The sequence below is a fragment of the Callithrix jacchus genome, chromosome 2 (genome assembly GCF_049354715.1).
Source record: "Callithrix jacchus isolate 240 chromosome 2, calJac240_pri, whole genome shotgun sequence".
Classification (NCBI taxonomy): Eukaryota; Metazoa; Chordata; class Mammalia; order Primates; family Cebidae; genus Callithrix; species Callithrix jacchus.
This window is the reverse complement of record NC_133503.1, coordinates 70891835-70905037: the sequence shown is the minus strand read 5'-3', so window position 1 is coordinate 70905037 and position 13203 is coordinate 70891835. Positions and strand designations below refer to the sequence as shown.

The window sequence follows — 13203 nt, the reverse complement described above, 5'->3', positions numbered from 1 at the left end:
AGCAAGGAAAGAATGAAGCAACAAAAGCAGAGATCTATTGAAATTGAAAGCACACTCCACAGGATGGGAGTAGTCCCAAGCAAGTTACTCAAAAGCCTAGTTACAGAATTTTCTGGGGTTTAAATACCCTCTAGAGGTTTCCCATTGGTTACTTGGTATATACCCTATGGAAATGAAGTAATAGCCCACGATTAGTTAGATTAATTGTGGGAGGGGACCAGTCAGAAGCTGAAGTGAAGTTACAAAGTTAAATACTCCCACATATGCAAGTGAAGACTTGGCCCATGACCAACCTGATTCTTGGCCCATGACCAACCTGATTGGTTGTAGGAGGGGACCAATCAGAACTACTTTGAATTTTTCATCTGCCAGGCAGAAAAGGCAGGGAAAGGGGTGGGTTGCAAAGGGAGTAGCCTCTGGTCCTTTTGTTACTTGGGCATGGAAAGTTGGGGTTTTCCTTTTGATTTAGTTATAGGAATTCAACATGAATTGGCCTTAGGTTTCCTGCCTCCGGACCCTATTCTCCTGCTTCAGTTGGTTTCAGTCTCCCCTCAAGATATTTATTCACACTGGGTTGTCTTACTAGTTTCTTCTTCTCAAAAGTCTGAGGTAGAATGTTTTGATCTCCTTCATTCTGGATCAGTCGTCCTCTTTTCCAGTCTTCATTGTAAATTTGATCATCCCCTTTAATGCTTTTCAAGGTTGGATAACTTGTATATTTGTTCTTTCTCTTGTGGCTCATACCTTCATTTAAGGAATCCATTCCTAGTAGCTTTCTAAGAAAGGTATATGGGAAGTAAAGTTTTTGAGATCTTGTTTGTCTGAAAATGTCATTTATTTTCTCACACATTGATTGATAATTAGGCTGAGGATAGATCATTTGCTTAGAAATAACTTTCCTACAGAACATCAAAGGAAATCTTCCATTGTCTTCTGGCTTCCGGAATTGCTGTTAAGAAGTTATAAGTAGCCAGGTGTGGTAGCTCATGCCTGTAATCTCAACACTTTGGGACGCCAAGGTGGGTGTATCACTTTGAGCTCAGGTGTTTAAGACCAGCCTGGGCAACATGGCAAAACCCCATCTCCACCAAAACTACAAAAAATTAGCTGGGGGTAGTGGCGCACACCTGTGGTCTCAGATACCTAAGAAGGCTGAGATAGGAGGATCACTTGAGCTTGGGAGGCAGAGGTTGCACTGAGCTGAGATTATGCCACTGCCCTCCAGCCTGGGTGACAGAGCAAGACCCTGTCTAGGGGAGAAAAAAAAAGAAGTTATAAGCTACTTTGATTACTGATTCTTTGTATGTGCCCTGGTTTTTCACTATGGAAATTTGTAAAGTTCTCTTTTTGCCAAATATGCCTGTCCTAGGTTTATATTCATCCATTGTGTTGGGCATTCAGTGGGCCATTTCAGTCTGGAAAAATATCCTATATTTCTAATAAATAGGGTTTTTCACTTTTGTTACTATCTTTCTAATTTCTAAGAGCTCTTTTATTTTTTTCTCTGCATCTTCCTTATTAAAATTAATAAATAAGCCAGACATGGTGGCATGTGCATGGAGTCTCAGCTATTGGAAAGGCTGAGGCAGAAAAATCACTTGAGCTCAGGAGTTCAAGACTATAGTGAGCTATGATGACATCAAATAGGCTGGGCACAGTGGCTTAGGCTTGTATCATAGCACTTTCAGGGGCCAGAGTGGAAAGATTGCTTGAGGCCAGGAGTTCAAGACCAGCCTGGGCAACATAGCAAGAGCCTGACTCTGCAAAAATAGAACTTTCTGGCTTTCCTTTACATATCAGAATTATAAACTGTATTCTATTCTTATTTCCTTTTTTCCTGGATCCATATCATTTCATATCTTTGATTTTGCTAATCAGAATTTTCATTTTTGTTTATTCTCTGATTCTCTTCTACATAATATCTGTCTTTTCCACATTGCTGTTTTGGAAGGAAGGAGGGGCTATTTCAGCCTCTATCTCTTACGTTAGAAGTTTTCGATAGATATCTGGTAAACCTTGGTAGTCTATAGTCTATAGTCTATCCATATTTAAAGGTGCGAGACTCAAAAGATAATGGAAGCTCTGAAGACATGGGAGGACTTGTCATTTCTGCACTTCCCTATAAGTGAAACTGATTTCTCATTTCTAAGAAAATTTCTTAAGTCAAGGTCTTAACTTGGGCTGGTTCGGTTTTACAGAGAAGACATTCAACCTCTTAAATGAAGGATGAAGACAGGATGCCAGGGTTTTGGAAGACGTGTGAGAAGACAGCACGGGTCTCTGCATTCAGCATGCATATGTTCATTTAGTGTCCCATTTACTTCAGTGTCTGCCTCCAGGCCGTGCCTGGTGTCCCAGTCAGAGACCCTCTGTTTTACCTCTCCACAAAGTTAACTTGTAGTCTACAGGATTGGGGAAGATCTAGAGGTCTAAAAATTTTTTTCAAGCCATGCTTTTTTTTCTTTTTCTTTTTTTTTTTTTTTTTTGAGGCAAGGTTGCCCAGGCTGGATTGCAGCAGCTCAATCACAGCTCACTGCAGCCTTGACCTCCCTGGGCTCAGGTGATCCTCCCACCTCAGGCTCTTGGGTAGCTGGGACTACTGGCATGTGCCACCACGCCCTGCTAATTTTTTTTGTATTTTTAGTAGAGACAGGGTTGCACCCTGTTGCCCAAGCTGATCTCAAACTCTTGGACTCAAGCAATCTACCCACCTCAGCTTCCCAAAGTGCTGGGATTACAAAAATGAGCCACCATGCCCCACCTCCTCCTACTTATTTTGATTTACCCCTCTTTCACCCTCACTTCAGAGAAACCTAGTGCTACGGTTTGCAGAGCTTATTGAAGTTTGTTTTATTTCCTTTCTTTTTGTATTTTGTATTTTAAGTAAATAGAATTAAATAGGATAAGTCTTCCCTGCTGCTGGCGTAGGATTCAGCTTTCTCAATTCCACTATGGCAATTAAAACATATTCCTTTGCCTAAGTCATAGGCTTGGATTAAACATCATTTTAAAACAAGATACAGTGGCTTTATTTGCTTAGTTAAGGTTGCCTTTAATTTTGTAATCAGCATCTCTCAGCCTACTCCCAAATCTAAGAGTAGGCCCTTGACAATTACCTCACCCCTCATCCGTCAGCCTGAGTAAGTAGCAAGAATCCATCTCTGTACCCCTCATCACCCACCTTGCACCCGAGGTGATCATCATTCTGCATTGTCGTTATTTCTTTTGTTTCTATGTAGTTTTATTGCATATACATATATTCCTACAAAATACATATTGTAACTTTAGTTCCTTTAGCATTATATTAAAAGGTATCATGCTATATGTAATCTGTTGAGAATTTTTTCACTTACTATTTTATAGTACCAGGATTTGTCCATATTGTTGCCTGTCACTGTAATTTATTCATGTTGACTACTATGTAATACTCTGTGAGTATCCTTCATTTGCCTTCCACCTTTCAAAATTTCACTGCTATCATCTTCTCTCCTCTTTTCTTCCTTGTGGATATTTTTCAAAAGTTATTTATTGGCTGGACGCAGTGGCTCACGCCTATAATCCCAGCACTTTGGGAGGCCAAGGTGGGTGGATCCACGAGGTTGAGAGATCGAGACCATCCTGGTCAACATGGTGAAACCCCCATCTCTACTAAAGATACAAAAATTATCTGGGCATGGTGGCACGTGCCTGTAGTCCCAGCTACTCGGGAGGCTGAGGCAGGAAAATTGCTTGAACCCAGGAGGTTGAGGTTGCAGTGAACCGAGATCGCACATTGCACTCCAGCCTGGGTAACAAGAGCGAAACTCCGTCTTAAAAAAAAAAAAAAAAATTACTTATTATAATATTAGTGGGGTTTTAGGAGGGAACAAAATTAGGTGTGTATATTCAATCTACTGTTTTTACATAGGTTACCTAAGAGATCATTAAAAATAGTTTTGAGTATATGAGATGTTTTTACCTTACTAACTTGTAGAGAGCCTCAGCCCTGTATAAAGTATGATTCCACTGCACACACTCTAAACCTTAGTTGTTAACATTAATAGATGACAATAATGTAGAACTAGCAAGCACTTCTGTGGTCATCCAGCCCAACTTTCCACTTAGTTAAGAAATGTCCCTGGTCAGGAAGGCACAGATAGTACTGTTTGACCCTAGAGTTACCTTTGAGTACTCACTTATAACTCAAAACATTAATTTGCTTTTACTTATAAAGCAAAACATTAATATTTTAGTTCGCTTTTTTTTTTTTTTTTTTTTGGTAGAGATGGGTTCTTGCTATGTTGCTTAGGCTGGTCTCAAACTCCTGGTGTCAAAAGATCCTCCCACCTTACCCTCCCAAAGTGCTGGGATTATAAGCATCAGCCACCATGCCTGGCCTTTAGTTGACTTTTATAGTCTTACTGCAGTTAAATGTGATATTTATATTAGACTTGTTTAATTATTGAAAATACCGAAGGGCCCTTTTGTTGCTTGTAGGGAAATCCAGGGATCTGGGTAATTCTGAGTACCAGAAATACAACAGGCATTTTAACGTTTATTTTTTTTTTCTGCACAGGAAAAGAAAGAATAAACCTTTTCTTTATTTTTTCCATTTCAGGGATGTTATCAAGTGGCTGGTCAAAGCAGTAACTGAAGATGGATTCACTCAGCCCTCAAATAGAAATCAAATGTCTTCAGGAACAGGAATCTTGAAGGCCGGCAGTGGCCACCCTTCTTCCCAGCCCAACAGGACAAAGAACACCAATCAGCTGTAAGGGGCAGGCAATTATCTTTCCTGGGGCTCTTGGGATTTAGTATTTTAGAGAACAGCACCAATCCCTAAGAGCAGCTTCCCCCAAATTAACAAGATCTTAGAACATAGGGTGATGCTTATTCAAGACTGAACTAAAGGCTAAATTTCTAATTCCAAAGGTAAAACAAAACCAGGTGCTTTTACCTCTAAAATGATTAGGACTTCACTAAGTGAATACGAAGTCACAACACAGACGTGAAACAAACACTAGAGGACACTGCCCTTTGTTTCCTGCATTTCAGGATAAGTAAAGGGTTACAGCTTCTCATCACTTCAGGTGTCCATTGCCATAGAGAAGGAGTGATGTGCAGTATGAGTTTTGTCAACCTGGAGTCCTCAAGGACCTGGGTTTCTCTCCCCAGGTCTTGGGAGAAAAATGGCAGTTCAGCGTGCAGGTTCCAACACACCAAGGCAGGCCTTATTACCATAGACTGCTCTGGAAAGAAATTCACGGCATTTCTTTTATGGGGTTAAGAGTGGCTTTGGCATTTTTTGAGAGATCCCAGGATTTTAGGGGCTAGGGCTACCCTTATACAAATAACTCAGTATTGCATGTCAATTATACTGTTAAAAGCCAGTCACACTGGACATTTCAAATATAGCATTTGTGTCTGATTTCACAATATTATATTACAATCTTGTTGAACCAACCTGATTTTTATGTAAGGCCTACAAGTTTAGATTGTTTCCTAAATTATAACTAATTATAACTAATTTAGGAAACAATTTTATATCTAAAGGGGAATGTTGGGAACAATGAAGCATTTGGGCAGATTGAGAAAGTCCCTAAAGTGGCATTCTCCCACAGGTGCCACATGCAGACTCAAGAGGGAAGTGGACACTGTTCCTTCCATGGAAGCTAATATCACATAATAATTATAATAATAAATATTTATAAATACATGTTAGTAGAAATAACAGTAGGGCCCCCTAAAAGTCAATTTTGTTATGATCTTATAGACTGCTATCACTTATCACTAGAGAGTCCCTGTCTGTGAGATATTTTATATATCACTCACAGGTTTACAAAATAGATGATATTATTGCACATCCTTTTGATAGCTGAGAACACTTGGACTCAGAGCAGTTTAGTAACTTGTTGAAGGTTGAACAGCTTATGATTGTAGAGCCAGAATCTGAGGCCAGAGCTCCTGATCTGGCCCACCTGTTGTGTTACTAGCTGCAGGTTTTCTGAAAGTAAAGCCTTTCTTCCATCACAAATAACACATTAGAAAAGGCTGATGTCAGGCCAGGCTCACCTTTCTGAGAGGTTGCCCAGACTCCTAATGCCACATCAGTCTGGCTCTGCCACAGTTAGATCTAATAGGAGAGAAGGTCAGGTTCCACCAGGGGAGGTTCTGAGACTGAACTTAGTAAGAAACTATTGTAAAGGAAACAGTAACAGGAGAAAACTATATGACAAATACATATTTTCTCCTGTTTCAAAGAAATTTAAATCATTTTGAGTCACTTTGGACCTGTTTTTTCATCTATAAAATAGGGAAGCTGTAGATTAGATGATCCTTATAGTTCTCTAGGTCCTTAAGGTTGTGTGGTTCTATTTTTGAATTTAAAAGCAGCTTGCTTTTACAGCTCAACCCCAGGTTCTGAGAGGTTCAGATAGTATGATCTGGCAAAAGTGATCCAGGTAGGTGAAATTGAAAATCAAAGCATGCTGATGGCTTGAGTAGTTCTCCCTGACCTTGTGTGTGCTTTATAAGATCCTTTAGTAGTATCTACTCTCAATGTACACTGGTGGGGATCTCCTCCCAGCGACAGAGTGGCTCCTTGCCAGACCCTCCCATTCATCTGTGTCCTATGTTCTGGACTCAGGATTGTGTGCCAGCTTCAGAGGATGCTCTCCATAGCCGTAGAGGTGGACAGGACCCCCACCTGCAGCTCCAATAAAATTGCTGAGATGATGTTTGGGTTTGTGCTGGACATTCCTGAGAGGAGCCAGAGGTGAGTCTTAGTTGTGTTGGGCAGAGTGGTTATTTAAAAAAAAAAAAACCCTTAGAAATCATTTTTATTAAATTAACTTTTCTCTCTATGCTACCTGTCAAGAACAGAATTTTGCAAGACAAAATTCCAAATTAATTAAAATAGGAAGAAAATACTAGAAGAATTATTCCCATATTTTTGACTTTTGGAAAGAAGGTTCTCAACTAATTATTATTATTTACAACTGAGATATAATTTCTTGGGAAGAGGCACAGTACCCTAAATGGAGACTAAATTTTCCAACCATTTCAATTTACCTAACAATTTTACCCTTCTTTCAAGATTTAACTGTTAAGGCCAGATGTGGTGACTCATGCCTGTAATCCTAGCACTTTGGGAGGTCTAGGTGGGCAGATCACCTGAGGTCAGGAGTTTAAGACCAGCCTGGCCAATGTGGTGAAACCCTATCTCTACTAAAAATATAAAAATTATCTGGGCATGGTGGCAGGTGCCTGTAATCCCAGCTACGCAGGAAGCTGAGGCACAAGAATCACTTGAACCAGGAGGTGGAAGTTGCAGTGAGCTGATAGAGTGTCACTGCACTCTAGCCTGGGTGACAGAGTGAGACTGCCTCAAAAAATAATAATAATAATAATATAACTGTTAAGCCCTGCCTTCTTCTCTGATCTTTATCCATACACCTGGCATAAGTGTTCATTAAAGATTTGGTAAGTAAATATCCAATATTATAGGAACTAGATGTGACCCAAGAATGAAAAGAGTTGGACCTATAGAATAAGCCCAAATAGTAAGGATTACGAATTCAGTTTCTCTAAGCATGAATTAGTGAAGTGTTTCATTAGGAAGGGATAAAGAAATGGTTTTTGGCTAAAACCAATGATTCCTTCCTTGAACCAGTAATTTTAAAATCCAGAAGGAGAAAAATAAACTAGAATGAATATGAATTCATGAACACCTGCTGGTACAGGAACTAACTATAAAGAGCCATTGTGTCGTGGTGCCCCTTGGGGAAATTATGGTGTATGTTTGTCTGCAGGGATCTCCATCAGCTCCATGCCTGCTTCCCAGTCCCATCCCTAAACTCCCAGCTGACAACCAAGACACTATTGTGCAGCTCTGGTTTCTGCTATTACAAGAAAATCTCATGCCAAATAGTACTCTAATAGGACTTAATTAAAATACTCTGGTAAGATTAAGACATTTACTGAGTCCCTACAATGTGCCTGTCATTGTCACATTAATTATCTCATTTGTTTTGTTTTTCTTTTCTTTTTTTTTTTTTTTTTTTAATTTAGAAACAGGGTCTTGCTATGTTGCCTGGGCTAATTTCGAACTCCAGGGCTCAAGCAATCCTCCTGCCTCAGCCTCCCAAAATTCTGGGATTACAGGCATAAACCACCTCGCCTGGTAATGTTATCTCTATTTAATGAATAAGAAAAGTGCTCAAAGCGTTGGAGTTAACTAGCCTACATTTATGTAGCTAATCAGGTTCAGAATCCAAATTTAAACCCAGGGCTGCCTAATTCCAAATTTGCTATTCAAAGGAGGCAGTATGTTTTAATGGTCAGACAGAATAAAGTGCACATGAATACTGTGCTTACTCTAACACTTTGTCAGTAGTATTTCATTTGGGTCCAACTCCCCTACCATTCGTTCAGATAAGCCCAGTTGCTGGTAAGAAATGGGAAAGCTAAGGAATGGGTAACAAAAACAAATTTGGAATTAAAACAGACAAACGTGATTGATAGAAAACCTGGCCCTACTTTAAAATTCTCTCAGAAGGGGCAAATTGGCCACTCACCAGATTATATTAAAATATATTTTGCTTGGCCTTCACCTTGATTTATTTTAATTTTCTAAAGTTTAAGTATAATTTACATACAATTAAATTAACTAATTTGCATACATACCATCCAATGAGTATTGACAAATGCATGTACCTGCTTGACCTTTCATTTTCCAATTGCTCATTAGTAGTCTATAGAAACGCTGCAACCACCAGGCGCGGTGGCTCACGCTTATAATCCCAGCACTTTGGGAGGCTGAGGCGGGTGGATCACGAGGTCAAGAGATTGAGACCATCCTGGTCAACAAGGTGAAACCGCATCTCTACTAAAAATACAAAAATTAGCTGGGCATGGTGGTGCACGCCTGTAGTCCCAGCTACTCAGGAGGCTGAGGCAGGAGAATTGCTTGAACCCAGAAGGCGGAGGTTGTGGTGATCCCAGATCGTGCCATTGCACTCCGGCCTGGGTAACAAGAGTGAAACTCCAATCTAAAAGAAACCCTGCAACCTTAATAAATTAACTTATTCTAGTAGGATTTTTGTTTATTTTCCTTAGAATTTTCTACATACACAATCATGTTATCTAAAAATACAGTTTATAATTGTCCTTCCCAATCTGTGTATGCCTTTTACTTTCTTTTTCTTCCTTTGTTACATAGGCTAGTATCTCCAGGAAAATGTTGGAGAAGTAGTAAGGATAGACATTATTGCCTCATTCCTGATCTTAGGTGAAAACATTCAGTCTTTGACTATTAAGTGTGATGTTAGCCATGAATGTTTCATAGGTACCCTTTGTCAGATTGAGGGAGCTTCTTTTCACTTCTAGTTTTTTATTTTTTATGAAGAATAGGTATTGAAATTTGACAAATATATTTTCTCCATCTATTGAGATAATCATAATTTTTCTCCTTTATTCTGTTGATGTGGTGTATTAACTGATTAATTTAATCATGTTAAACCAACTTTGCATTCCTGGAATAAAAACCCTACTTCGTTGTGATTTATTCTTCTTATATATTGATGGATTCAAGTTGCTAATATTTTGTTAAGGGTTTTTGCATTGATGTTTACAAGGGATACTGATCTGTAATTTTATTTTCCTATAATGTTTAATGTTTCCTTATGCATGTTTAAAGAAAGGTAAATTAAAACTACACTGAGATACCATATTTTACCTATCCGGTAGTAAAAAATTGAACAGTATTATAGTTGATTGGTGAGACTTTGAGAAAGCAGGTACTCATACATTGGTGATGAGAATGCAAAAATGATAGAAGCCTTATGGAGGGTAAATTTGCAATCTAACAAAACTAAATATGTGTTTACCTCTTGACCCAGCATTCTCACTTAGATGCATACAAAAATATGTATACAACTGCAGCATGGTTTGTAATTACAAAATACTGGAAACAACCCAAATGCATATCAGTAGGAAAGTGGTGAATATCTGTGGTATATCTATGATGGAGTATTACACAGCTATAAAAAGATTAAAATTAAAAATAAGAGAAATATTTCTATGAACTGAATTCTTTATTTTGTTGTTGTTGAGTTGGAGTTTCACTCTTGTTGCTCAGTCTGGAGTGCATGGCATGATCTCTGCTCACTGCAACCGCCACCTCCCAGGTTCAAGTGATTCTCCTGCTTCAGCCTCCCAAGTAACTGGGATTACAGGCACCTGCCACCACATCCAGCTAATTTTTGTAATTTTAGTAGAGACGAGGTTTTACCATGTTGGCTAGGCTGGTCTCAAACTCCTGACCTCAGGTGATCTGCCCACCTCAGTCTCCCAAAGTGCTGGGCTTACAGGCATGAGCCACCACACTCGGCTTTCTATGAACTGAATTCTAAGATAAGTTTAAAAACCAAAATACAAAAGAGTATGTATAGTAAATATACATATCTTTTTGTTAAAAAAAAAAAAAGACAGAAATTAAAAATAAACATGATTCTGATCATTTGTTTAAAAGAGAAACAAAGTTAAGTAAGCCACAGACGAATAAATTACTTATATACAGAGAGTGGGTGGGAATGGGGTAAAGGGAGGAAAGGTACTGGGCTGGGTGGTAGTGGTGGCAGTAGTGGTACTGGTAAACACTTCCCTGAGTATGCCTTTTTCCATGGCTATAAACACTTTTCAGAGCCATGTTAACCCATTTATGCCTGCGTTTGCAAATTTTTTGTGTGAAAAAAAATCAGACCTTGGCAATGATCTTGAGCAGTAGGATATAAATTCCCACCAGAGTAGTGTCCCAATAATGGAACACTCGGCATACATTTAATGTTTTACGTAAAAAAATCAAGTTCATGGGGTGCCAAAAATGGAATACAAGCAGAAACAAGTTAACCTAACTAACTGTACTTCAATAAAATAAAGGGGAGGTAGCATGGTGGCATGTACTCATAGTCCCAGCTACTCAGGAGGCTCAGGTAAGAGGATCATTTGAGCCCAGGAGTATGACGCTGGCCTGGGCAACACAGCAAATCCTGTTGGTAATTAATTAATCAATAAAAATGAGGGCAGGGATGGCGGAACAAACCCAAGTAACTTTTTTTAACTTTTTATTTTATTTTAAATCATTGTAGATTCACAGGAAATTACAAAACCTATTAGAAGTATTGTGTATCCTTTACCCTGTTTTCTCCCAGATACAATGGGAACTATATAGTACAGTATCACAAATAGGAAATTTACATTGGTGTAATCCAGTACTTTATTCAGTTCTACCCATTTTACATGCACTTATTTGTGTGTAGCTCTTTGCAGTTTTTTCACACATGTAGATGTATGTAACCATCATCACAGTCAAGATGCATAACTGTTGCATCATCACAAGGATTCCTTGTGCTACCCCTTTGTAGCCAGAATTACCCATTCTCCCCAGCTCCTAGCAAACACTAATCTGTTCTCCATCTGTGTCAAAGTAACTTAAAACACAGTATTTGGATTAATTGCCATAATGGTAAAGACAAAATAAACTGAACTCTAGTTAGTAGGTTTCTTTTTCACAGAGATACAGATTAACAATTCAAAAACTATTTTATGTGTATTCTAGGATTAAACAAATAAATGTATTGTGGATACTGAGAGCCAAGTTTCTTACTGTCAGAGAAAAGAGTTACACATATGAAAAGGGGGAAGAATAGAAGGAATCCTATGGTACTGGACTGGAATTGGAGGTATCAGTATGAACGTGTGGTTTCTAATAAATATAGAGATATATAGGAATAGATGTAGATGTGCGAGGGCTTATTTACATATATGTACACATTCGTATGTATGTATTCATGCATATGTTTCCTACCTCTGCCCACTGAGAGAGCATAGAAGCAGTTATATCTTAGTAGCAGTGAGCATACCTCACTTTGTTTTGTAATTCCAGTTTACAGGAAAGGAAATCAGGACAAGCTGTGGTGGCTTACGCTTGTAATCCCAGCACTTTATGGGGCCAAGCCAGGCAGATCAGTTGAGGTCAGGAGTTCAAGACCAGCCTGGCCAACATGACGAAAACTCCATCTCTACTAAAAATATAAAAATTATCCGGGCACAGTGGCTCATGCCTGTAATCCCAGCACCTTGGAGGCCGAGGCAGGCAGATGAGGTCAGGAGTCTGAAACCAGCCTGACCAACACGGTAAAACCCTGTCTATACTAAAAATAAAAAATTAGCTAGGTATGGTAGCACGCACCTATAATCCCAGCTACTCGAGAGGCTGAGGCAGGAGAATTCCTTGAACCCAGGAGGCAGAGGTTGCGGTGAGCTGAGATTGCACCACTGCATTCCAGCCTGGGCAACAGAATAAGACTCCATCTCAAAAACAAAACAAAAAGCAAAGCCTGGCGCCATGGCGCATACAGCTACTTGAGAGACTGAGGCAGGAGAATCACTTGAACCTGGGAAGCAGAGCTTGCAGTGAGCCAACACCACTGTACTCCATACTCCAGCCTGGGCAAGACTTGGTCTCAAAAAAAAAATAAATTCTATACATGGAATCATGTGATATGTAACCCTTTGGGGCTGGCTTTTTTCACTCAGCATGATTCCCTGGTGGTTCATCCAGGTTGTATATTTTAATAGTTCATGTCTTTTTATTGCTCAGTAGTATTCCATGGTATATCACAGTTTGGTTTTCTAACCATTTATCCACTGAAGTATATCTGTGCTGTTTACAGTTTGAGGCTATTATGAATAAATCATCTATAAACATTCATGTATACATTTTTGTGTGAATGTAAGTATTCCCTTATCTGAAGTAAATGCCCAGCAAGAACAATGTGTCATGATGGTTGTATGTTTAGTTGTGTATGTGTGTTTTTAATAGGACCTTGTGATGTGACAGTATGCATGTTTAGTTTTTAAGAAACTACCAAACTGTTTCCTTAAGTCTCTACACCATTTTACATTCCCACTAGCAATGGATGAGTAATCTAGTTTCTCTGCATCCTGGCCAGCATTTGATGTCACTATTCTTTTATTTTAGCCATTCTGACATTTGTGTAGTGATGTCTCATTGTGGTTTTCATTTTCATTTTTCTAATGGTTAATGATGTTGAACATTGTTTCATGAGCTTACTTGCCATCTGTTCAACTTCTTTAATGAAATACCTATTTTTTCATGTTCTAAATGGATTGTTTGCTTTTTTATTGTTGAGTTTTGAGTGA

The 13203-nt window shown here is 39.0% G+C and overlaps 1 protein-coding gene across 6 annotated transcripts in view; it reads left to right on the top strand.

Annotated features, from left to right (window-relative positions):
* Positions 1 to 13203, top strand: part of SIMC1 (SUMO interacting motifs containing 1) — a 76761-nt gene that overhangs the window by 46395 nt on the left and 17163 nt on the right. For 4 of the 6 annotated variants that reach the window (XM_078364719.1, XM_008990413.5, XM_078364718.1 and 1 more), the window contains 2 exons: positions 4598 to 4750; positions 6626 to 6754. In XM_078364719.1, coding sequence (XP_078220845.1) covers positions 4598 to 4750; positions 6626 to 6754 — 282 coding nt within the window. Of the gene's footprint in view, positions 1 to 4597; positions 4751 to 6625; positions 6755 to 7790; positions 7941 to 11596; positions 11770 to 13203 lie in introns of those variants that run through there. The other 2 variants (XR_013532036.1, XM_035290717.3) reach the window with 2 other exon arrangements.